The following is a 9,020-nucleotide window of genomic DNA, read 5'->3' on the forward strand; positions in this document are numbered from 1 at the left end:
GAGTACGTCACAGAATTCGGTACCAGTAACCTTGACTGGAAAAAAAAAAATTGTACCAAATCTGTCTGGCCCGATGTTGTTGTTGGTTTTTTTTTTTTTTTTTCTTTTTTTTCTTTCTTTTTCACTTTTTCTTATTTTTCTTTCTCTAGGCAACGGTAAGTTAGTGATAACAAATATTCTCGCAATAATAGTTCATGAAAATGACCCTTGACATTTGAAGAACTGATTTGTCTTAAAGCCTAAGGAAAAATAATTATTCACAGGTTGATGGGTCACGTTTTAATCGCGTTACAAATAAATAGAATTAGTTGATTACCTTGATTATACAGTTATATACTCTAGTTCACTCAATGAACATGAGGTTAAATTTAATTCTTTGTAATGAGAAAATTAAAAAATGCAAATTGAAAACTTTTGACCAGAAAATGCGAATTTCTGAACACGCAAGTACCTAATCTATTTAGGCCGTTTACTCAGAGAAGATTGTGTAAAATCTGATCCAAAGAAGATAGTAACAGTTAAAGAATTCCCAAGACAACAAAACGCAAAGAATATAAAATAATTTCTAGAATTTATTGGCAATTACAGACGCTTTGTACCAAATTTTTCCAAAATAGTAAAACCTTTAGACAGGATTTTTCACGTAATCGCGGGATAAATTGTGAGAAAATGCAATACTTCAATATCTTTCTTTCACCATACCTTTTATACTAACGACGGATGCATCAAGATTCGTCATATAAGGAGGCGTATTAAGTCAGGGTCCAGTAGGAAAAGATTTGCCGGTAGAATACAAAATATGTAACCAGATTACAAGATCAATGAAAGAGAAGTTACTAAACAGTTGAAAACGAATTACTGGCAATAGCTTATGCGGTAAATTATTTCAGAGTAATTGCTTGGGCTTAAGCTTATAAAATAAAATTGGGATATTCTGCAAAGAAAGTATGATAGAATATTGAAAGTGATCTGTAGAGTGAAATTTAAATTATACAACTACCCTGTGAACTTGACTCACAATCAATCAATTAATTAACTTGGAATTACCGTTTTACTGTTATTTAGATCTTAAACAGCTATAAAAAAAATTAACTTGCAGAATCAGAAACAAAAGTAAGTATCGGCACGTGATAAAAGCGACCTGGAGAAGTACCTGTAACCCAAATACATGCAAACTCACCAATGCTGCCAAGTAATGGAGTAGTCATTCGGATGTCTCCGCTTAACTCTGTAACAAATAAAGATACAAGCTCGAATTAATTTAGCGAATTTTTATATTGTGGATGTTTGATGCTGATATTCATCATTATTATTGTCCGCTTCCATGCTCATTCACTTTACGTCACGGAAGGATAAAAATTCAGCTCCAAATTTACCACCTTGATTCATCAACCATTATTTGAATAAGTATTATTCTCACCTTTTCTGACTTAGTCCGCACTTCAGATACGAAATAATCCTGGTGGCATTTACGGTTCAACGATGAAGCTCCACACTTTAGATGAAAAAGTTCTCGTAGCATTTGCTGTTGAACGATGAAGCGACGTACTTTCGACACTGGAATGAGAGTATAAAAGAATATTACTCACACAATATACTTGAATCAGATTTCACGTCACTTTATAGACTATCTGTGTCGATTTAAATTTTTTTTAAATAACATTTAAATAGTTTCAGATGTAGTAATAAATAAACTACAGAAACTATTGATAGAAGGCGAATAGAATAAACAAAAATAATAAAGAAATGCATAAATCTGGTAGGCAACATTTCATATCAGTCAAGCATGACGGCTATAATCATTTGCAATGAAAAATGAAATTGTAATTCAAAATCAAGTATAATTTCAAACGAATGTACCTGTTTTTTTTTTTTTGTTCTTGCAATAACGTTGTGACCTATGCAGCTTCTGTACTTTGTTTTCCAAGATTTTTTGCTAGGTTCACCCAACTGAGATATTCACCAGCCCCGAACGATCGACCTGCAGTTTAATGCTGCAATCAGGTAAAAAACCAAATCACTATGTTAATATTTCGTGTTCATCAACATTCCGATACTCAGGGTTGATAATTGATTTTATAAGTCTTGATAAATAAATTAAACCATCTTTCAAATTTCAAATAATAAAAATTAATCAAGTACGAAAGGTTTTCGGTAGCTATCAACTTGCGAGAGAAATATTCGAATACGATAGTGATAGTTTACAATATCTAACATAATCAAGAGATAATTAAACAAAATGAATTTGGATACCTAATTTACGAAGTAATTGTTGATGAGAAATTAAACACAGTTAAATTAAGGTGCTTGAAATTCAAGATATAATTAATAGAACAAATTTTATAGAGAGTTTACGAGAGAAGGGCAGCGAAGATACTAGAAAGTATGCGGAGTAAGCCTTGCTCACAACAGAATTGAAGACAACAAAGCGAGATTTGAATTTACAAAAACACAGTATAACAATGACATAAGAAACTTATTTTAATCGCTTGCAGGACAACTGAAAGGTACGGCGACCTCAACTAAACTCATAACTCGAAGAAGGTCGATTTAATATTACAATGTCATAAATAGAAAATAAAATAACCACAACCGGTGCTTTTAGAAGAACCGGCTAAAGCCACAGCGCGATGTAAACAGCGGTCACCTCTACGATGAAAAAGTTGATCATGTTATGTGGCGTGCAAAATCCGTTGTTTACATCGGAATATACGGGCATGTACCGGCATCGAACATTCTAGACGTTTTTCATCCACGTCTAATACATGTATAATCCACGTAAGAAATGACTTTTGTTAAATCAGTGACCACGTTATTTCGAAAATCATTGCAATATGTATTGAGAAAATTATATATTGAAAGTAGTAACGTTATGTCGTAACGATTCATGCTGAGGAAAATCCGTCATTTCGCGATTTTTGAATTGTCTGAAAATCGATGAACCGTAATAAAACAAAACCCACTTATATTTCGAATTCTTAGTTCCTTAAAAATCATTGTAAAATTAAGAAAATTGTGATTTTTTTCAGCAATGTTTCGTTAGAATAACGTTACAACTTCAACCTCGTTCGAAAAAGCAGTACTTGAACGAAGTAAACGGTTTTTCCGATGCCTTTTTGTTTCTTTTATTATCAATGAATATAGAGCGTTTTTGTTCGTTGAAAATCGATACTTTTACTTTGGACTGCAGCTGTTTTATGAAAAATCAATATTTCATTACTTCCTCCGTTCAAGCACTACACAATTTTATGCAAAAACTGCTAGTTTGATATTTTTACGTTGAACGATTTGTTTCCGGGCAGCATGCGATCATCGCAAAAGACGTTTTCCAAACAATAATCTGCACAAACTATTATATCTAACACATTTATAAATATCTTTCATCGGAAAGAAAAAATTGTAAAAGGTACCCAAAACCGTACTCGTTCATGTAAGAAGTAAAAATTTTAGCTGCGAGGTCGCTCGGAAATTCAAAAGCATCACAGGACGCAACCAAAGAAAATACGGTACAGAAGATACGAGAGAAAGATATGAGCAGCTTTGCAACTTTAGCATACAGTAAAAAACCAAAAGCCTTACCTTAGCCGATGATTCGAGCACTCACTGATTCGAATTTGAAATAAACTTGTCAGTAGCAAAAGAAAACGGTAGGAAAGGTAAGAGGACGAAAAGGAAACGAAGGTAAAACGATAGAGCAAAAGGTAAAAGTTACGGTAAAATCGATAGTGAAGAAGGTAACAAAAGGAAAAGGTAGGAAGAATTAAGCAGGAGGGAATTTTCTAGATCAACGAGTTGCACGGAATTAACGCAACGTGTTGACTCCGGGCTAGACGAACGAAGATTAAGAAGAATACGAACCAAGAGGAGGGCCGAAATTCGTTCCGCCGATCTCGCCGCTGTCATCCGATGATCCTTCTTCCTCCTGATTGGTTGTTGTTTCCCGCCGTGAATATCCGATCATCCCCCTCGACGCGCGAATCAATTACGAATACACGTGTTACGAAAATTTCCGCTAGATGTGGCGCGATGTTTGTCCTTTAACGTCGTCATATTGTTCATTTTTCGCATACAGCCTTTCTGTATGCAGCCGCTACTCCCGACTGGCCGGCTGGTTGCCTGTCATTAGGAACTTTTGACGAAATTATGCAGGTGATATCTATGACCACAGGATTCTGACTGGAGAATGACAGCATTGAGGGGGTATTCCGATGTGGACATTTTTTATTTTCCATATTTTTTTCCACTAAATGCTATCCAGCCGGTCATGTTAACGTTTTAACACGTTATTATAAACACCTACACTCCTGTTCCTGATAGATATACGTATTTTGGTCATCGCCCAGCCGATCAATGCTCAATTTCAAACGTTGAAATTTGAAATCTTCGTGATTGTTTGACACTGTGCATTTCGAAAGTTAATAACGTTGCGGTACATCGCGACTTTCCTACCATCGTTTGATTCCCCACGAATCAACCAACGACAATGTTGAAAAGAGATACCCATACGCACATGCTCGAATCCTGCGGCTGATCCCGAGACGCCCACCTATATTCTTCATCTATATTCGGTCTAAGCGATCTAATCCGAACACATTCTACTAGCACTTACGATATCTTATTTTATTTTGATGAACGACCCGTGGATTATAGTTCATTTTCTGCCAGCTGAATTCAATTTGGATTCGTTCAGAAGGTGATAAAAAAAATTGTTTTGGGTATGGCAATGATGAGGGTTGTTATGATTATTAATACGGTCGATAAAGAATTACTATACAAAACCGGTGGATTAATAGTTCCCGCCGATAAAGCAGCTACCGGATCGTTAACACGGCTTCTAGCGACCCCAGTCGCCCAGGTCCACTTACCCGCCAAGTACTGGTCACGAAAATCTGCAGAGGAGTCAGTCTTTGAGTTTTACTGTCAACGGTTAATTTCACACACCGCCATGCGAAACAACGTCGATGGTTAAACGTCACTATTTGAGGTTACGTCGTGTTCTCAATTCGCAGCGCTATGAGTGTACCACGTACCCATGAGTCAGGGAAGAATATTAACTGACTAATAAAATCAGCGTCACTTGACAGCCACAAAAGTATTTAACACGTTGAACTATTAGTGTTATTGGTCACGTCGAAAAAATCATAGAAATTGACGCATGTTCCTTTCTAACCTACTAAAACAATGACGTAGTTTCAGAATGGTACTAATAACCTTCCAATAACCTGTTGTGCTCTGTATTACATGCAGTACGCAAAGCATAATGAAGTTTATGCCAGAATTGTTTACACAATCTTCAGCTCGGCTTGGCACACTGTCAGAATTAGAAAGAACACCTGATGTGGTATTGGAAACACCACTATTAATGCTTTACACAAAGGTTTCCTCTTTCTTTAAATTTACTTATCAAATTTATCTCTATTATAATCTTTCAGTCAAATTTCAATGTAAGCGAAGACTATACTCATTATTAAAATTCATTTTTTATACAACAATATTTACAAATAATTCCAGCGTGGTAGCGTTCCGCATATTACCAAAGAGGTACTAGAAATGATTACGCCAGAAAAACTGTTACTAACAATGTCACTGCCTACCACATTCGACATGACCGATCCAGTCCGACAATTTAAATCAATTGCAGATTTTGTGGGATTGAAGGTAAAGTTTAAATTATAACATAAATTAAAGGCTAAGATTTCAAAAGATGCGTTGTGTATATGCTCCTTCGTAATGATATTATTATTCAGGAATATCCTGTATTTCTTACAATGGAAGATCCGGCACAACCCACTGTTTCTGGCTACAATGACGAAGACACTATTGCAGTGTGGACCAGACATGGAAAGCAGATAATTAACGCAGATGGTTATATGGATATAGTCGAGGCATTTAGGCCAGACTTTTATCTGGCACTATACGACAGCGATACCCACTCTGGTAGCAGTTCCAAGAGAATCACAAAATCTGTAGACCGCAGTATAAAAATGCTTGATAAGTGTTTAACCAGGCATAAGGCGTCTGAAGTCGTAAGAAATAAAGGCATTTTTGGCGCCGTTGGCGGCGGATACAACACAACGGCTAGAGAAATGAGCATAAAAAATTTAGAAGGCAAAGATTTGGCTGGATATGTTATTGACGGGTTACACAATAACGGGCCAGAAACTGAAAAGATCCCTTTCCAGTTTGTGAAAGATATCGTCAAACACACGATTGTTGGTACATCATCAAAAAAATGCACTACTCAGCTTCTTGAATATTCTATTTTCCAACCTGATCGCATTATTTCTTTCAGAGCTTATTACCACAGGACAAAATGCGTGTCACGATGGGTGCCTGGAACCCCGTAACTGTAATAAATCTTATCAAACTAGGAGTGGATTTATTCGATTCTTCTTATCCCTATCTCGTCACCGAACGATCATGTGCACTCACATTTTTATACCATCATTCTGAAACCGGCGAATCGCCTATGATATCGATATCAGAAAAACGGTAATTTACATTCTCTGTGCATCTATATTTTGAATTGAACAAAACAGTATCTGATTTACTTTTTAATTGTTCAAGGTATGCGGATGATTTCACACCTATTTGCAAAGATTGCAAGTGTTTGACATGTTTGAATCATACGAGAGCGTATCTGCATCACTTGTATCAGACCAAAGAACTCTTGGGCGCAGTTCTCTTAATGATGTAAGTAAAATGAAGAGCATTTTTCTTAGCAATATTTTGAGGGCAATTTATACTTCTACCGAACTTTTTCAAATTTCAGACACAACATACACCATTACCTAGAATATTTCAAGGAGATACGAAACAGTTTACGGAACGGCACTTTTCGGGAACTAGAAACCAAAATTTATGTGATATTTGCTAAAAATGATTCAGCAAACTAAAATTTGTGTATAGTATCAATAAAACCATTTTTTCTAACACTTGGTCGTTTTCTGATTTGATAACATCTCCCAATACGCGAAATTATTCAATGATTGTGCATTAAAACGAAGCAAGTTGTTTTGCACTTATACTTCGTGCTGATTTAAAAATATAAAATAGAATTATTCAGGCAGAAAATTAGGATCTAGGTAATTGTACGATGAATTACTGAAGTTTTGTGGAAAATAATCCGTGTCGTAGCTTCTATTTGACTGAGATGGTCGAACGGCACATAATTTGTGTAACGGGGAATGCATTGGCGTTTCAGACTCCAATTGTGCGACAGCACAATCTCCACAGAGATTCGTTTTACCTTGACAATCTTCGCAATGCCATCGGGTTCCCTTCAGAGGCTCTTCTTCGCACAATGAACACTGCAAAGAATGACATTAAATTCATTAGCAAGAATGAAGTGCATAATCGTGATTTTCATTATTTGGACGCAAAATTAATGTTAAGTGACTTACTTTGTATCCAACATGCTGATAAGCCTGCAACTGTTCATCTTCTTTTTCTGCTTTGACTTGTCGAAGCAACTGAATATGTCTCAACTCTACAGTATCCTCAGTGGTTCCATTTCCACCATCATCCTCCTGAACAGAGTGCAAGATTCAGAACTCGATAAAACGTTGAGAGTTAGAAGACTTACCGAGTCCTCCGTCACCGACATATCGCGCATATCGTCGCCAATGTTGAAAGACATGTCCTGATGTGGAAAAAACGTGGAGGGTCTAAACAACAAATAATTATTTCGTTGGTGTCTGTGATTCAAACTTCTTTTAACATCCAATTTAACTTTTGGTCCTCTTCCGGGAATTGGAAGTCCAGCTCTGAGTAGCTTGATAAAATATTTTTGTACACGGCTTGAGACTTGCTTAGGCGTTCGGTTACCTGTAATATAACAAGTCTCACATTTAGCAATGTTATAATAACAAAGAGTAAAGTTCAATTAATTATGGAATGATCTCACATCAGTTGTAGAATGAAAAAACATTTACCAAGTGCATTGGCAATTTTGGTCCAACGGCGCATTTCTACTTCTTCAGGCGGATATTCGACCAAAAGTTCCTCTAAACGTCGCTGTTCTTCTGTTGTCCATAGCTGGTTGAATGTCTCAGGTTTTGTTTGGTCAAATGCTCGGCCTCGTACAAGAACCTGAAGTAGAGATACATTGCATTTAAAAGAAAAAATGAAATTACAATAGAACTAATACAATATTAGAGCAAGTAAAGATTAGTTTGCGGATTGTAAAAATCGTCATTTATGTGTCATAGCGCAATAAGAAAAATACTTTTCCATCGTCAGGTTCGCTTTTTATTTGAAGTTGAGGAAGAATCGGTCCATGCCGAGTTTGTGGTCGCATAGAGCTATCGGGTAATACTATATTGTACTGAGTCCAATCAATGTAGGGAATTTCAGCAATTTTTTGTGGCCCAGGAAGCTCAAGAAGATCGCCATCCTGTAGTCTGGCGACGAAAGATATGGGATCCGTTACCGCAACTGCTTGGATTTCTAATAATTTATCCAAGTCAGCGATTCCTTGGGTTCTCTGAGCCTCTAGTATTACAATTGTTTTTAAAAGTGCTGTATAATCTTTATTCCCCTTTAGTGCCAGGTGATCGGATTCAAAGTAATATTCCCCATCCTCGGCCTCGGAGTTTCGCACCTCTTCGTCATCCATTATTCTGCTTGTAGAAGAAGTTCTAAGGAAAAAAGAGGATTTATATTAGACTAAATTTTCATAGGCAATAGAAACCGTTCAAACACTTACAATTTGTAAGAATATGTCAACAATAAGTTGGACACTATGTCCAGACTTGTCATTATTGTCAAATATAAATGAGAATAAAACAATCTCACTCTCACAACCTTGTTACCTCCTGACGATATCCGAAATTTTTCACACGATAAACAATCCTTAAGGCACGGTAAACTTTTAAGCATACCAATAAACGCAAGTAACAAATTCAGCGTCATAAACTAGAAACCCGGTTGATTTTGAGGTTATGTCAGCGTCGGTGGGCCAAATATTTTCTGGGGTCCAGAGTTTTGAATGATTATTCATCACTTTATAGAAAGTAAGG

General features: G+C 36.3%; 2 protein-coding genes and 1 long non-coding RNA gene across 9 annotated transcripts; 1 reads left to right on the forward strand and 2 right to left on the reverse strand.

Annotated features, from left to right (window-relative positions):
* Window positions 1-765: 765 nt before the first annotated feature.
* LOC124211237 (uncharacterized) lies at window positions 766-3,894 on the reverse strand. 2 transcript variants are annotated; one of them, XR_006881427.2, is made up of 4 exons: window positions 3,580-3,894; window positions 1,861-1,994; window positions 1,421-1,557; window positions 766-1,228 (listed from the first exon to the last, which is right to left on the reverse strand). It is a non-coding gene; the product is annotated as an uncharacterized lncRNA (long non-coding RNA). The 2 variants fall into 2 exon arrangements; XR_006881426.2 differs by lacking the exon at window positions 3,580-3,894 and adding an exon at window positions 2,254-3,545.
* A 1,040-nt stretch (window positions 3,895-4,934) lies between these two features.
* LOC124211353 (queuine tRNA-ribosyltransferase accessory subunit 2) lies at window positions 4,935-6,935 on the forward strand. Of its 3 annotated transcripts, XM_046610329.2 has the most exons (7): window positions 4,935-5,092; window positions 5,191-5,377; window positions 5,512-5,658; window positions 5,748-6,212; window positions 6,293-6,492; window positions 6,568-6,693; window positions 6,773-6,935. In XM_046610329.2, exons 2-7 carry the CDS (start codon window positions 5,261-5,263, stop codon window positions 6,894-6,896), a joined length of 1,179 nt encoding a protein of 392 aa, XP_046466285.1. In that variant the 5' UTR covers window positions 4,935-5,092; window positions 5,191-5,260; the 3' UTR covers window positions 6,897-6,935. The 3 variants fall into 3 exon arrangements, with proteins under 3 accessions (XP_046466285.1, XP_046466284.1, XP_046466286.1); XM_046610328.2 differs by having other exon boundaries at window positions 4,935-5,377; XM_046610330.1 differs by lacking the exon at window positions 5,191-5,377.
* On the reverse strand, window positions 6,055-8,945 carry LOC124211355 (Ada2a-containing complex component 1). Of its 4 annotated transcripts, none has more exons than XM_046610333.2 (6): window positions 8,806-8,945; window positions 8,228-8,639; window positions 7,935-8,091; window positions 7,586-7,827; window positions 7,404-7,529; window positions 6,055-7,310 (listed from the first exon to the last, which is right to left on the reverse strand). In XM_046610333.2, exons 2-6 carry the CDS (start codon window positions 8,615-8,617, stop codon window positions 7,059-7,061), a joined length of 1,167 nt encoding a protein of 388 aa, XP_046466289.2. In that variant the 5' UTR covers window positions 8,618-8,639; window positions 8,806-8,945; the 3' UTR covers window positions 6,055-7,058. The 4 variants fall into 4 exon arrangements, with proteins under 4 accessions (XP_046466289.2, XP_068989421.1, XP_068989422.1 ...); XM_069133320.1 differs by having other exon boundaries at window positions 8,814-8,939; XM_069133321.1 differs by having other exon boundaries at window positions 8,797-8,863.
* Window positions 8,946-9,020: the final 75 nt, after the last annotated feature.

Source organism: Neodiprion pinetum, chromosome 2 (assembly GCF_021155775.2).
Source record: "Neodiprion pinetum isolate iyNeoPine1 chromosome 2, iyNeoPine1.2, whole genome shotgun sequence".
NCBI lineage: Eukaryota > Metazoa > Arthropoda > Insecta > Hymenoptera > Diprionidae > Neodiprion > Neodiprion pinetum.

Excerpts from the sequence above, each read along its gene's own strand:
- LOC124211353 (XM_046610328.2), top strand. The coding sequence starts at position 5,261 with ATGAAGTTTATGCCAGAATTGTTTACACAATCTTCAGCTCGGCTTGGC. Across the intron at positions 6,493-6,567 it reads ATATCGATATCAGAAAAACG|GTATGCGGATGATTTCACAC; the intron begins GTAATTTACATT and ends TAATTGTTCAAG. Across the intron at positions 6,694-6,772 it reads GGCGCAGTTCTCTTAATGAT|ACACAACATACACCATTACC; the intron begins GTAAGTAAAATG and ends TTCAAATTTCAG.
- LOC124211355 (XM_069133319.1), bottom strand. The coding sequence starts at position 8,760 with ATGACAAGTCTGGACATAGTGTCCAACTTATTGTTGACATATTCTTAC. Across the intron at positions 8,092-8,227 it reads GCGAACCTGACGATGGAAAA|GTTCTTGTACGAGGCCGAGC; the intron begins GTATTTTTCTTA and ends TCTCTACTTCAG. Across the intron at positions 7,311-7,403 it reads ATCAGCATGTTGGATACAAA|TGTTCATTGTGCGAAGAAGA; the intron begins GTAAGTCACTTA and ends CATTCTTTGCAG.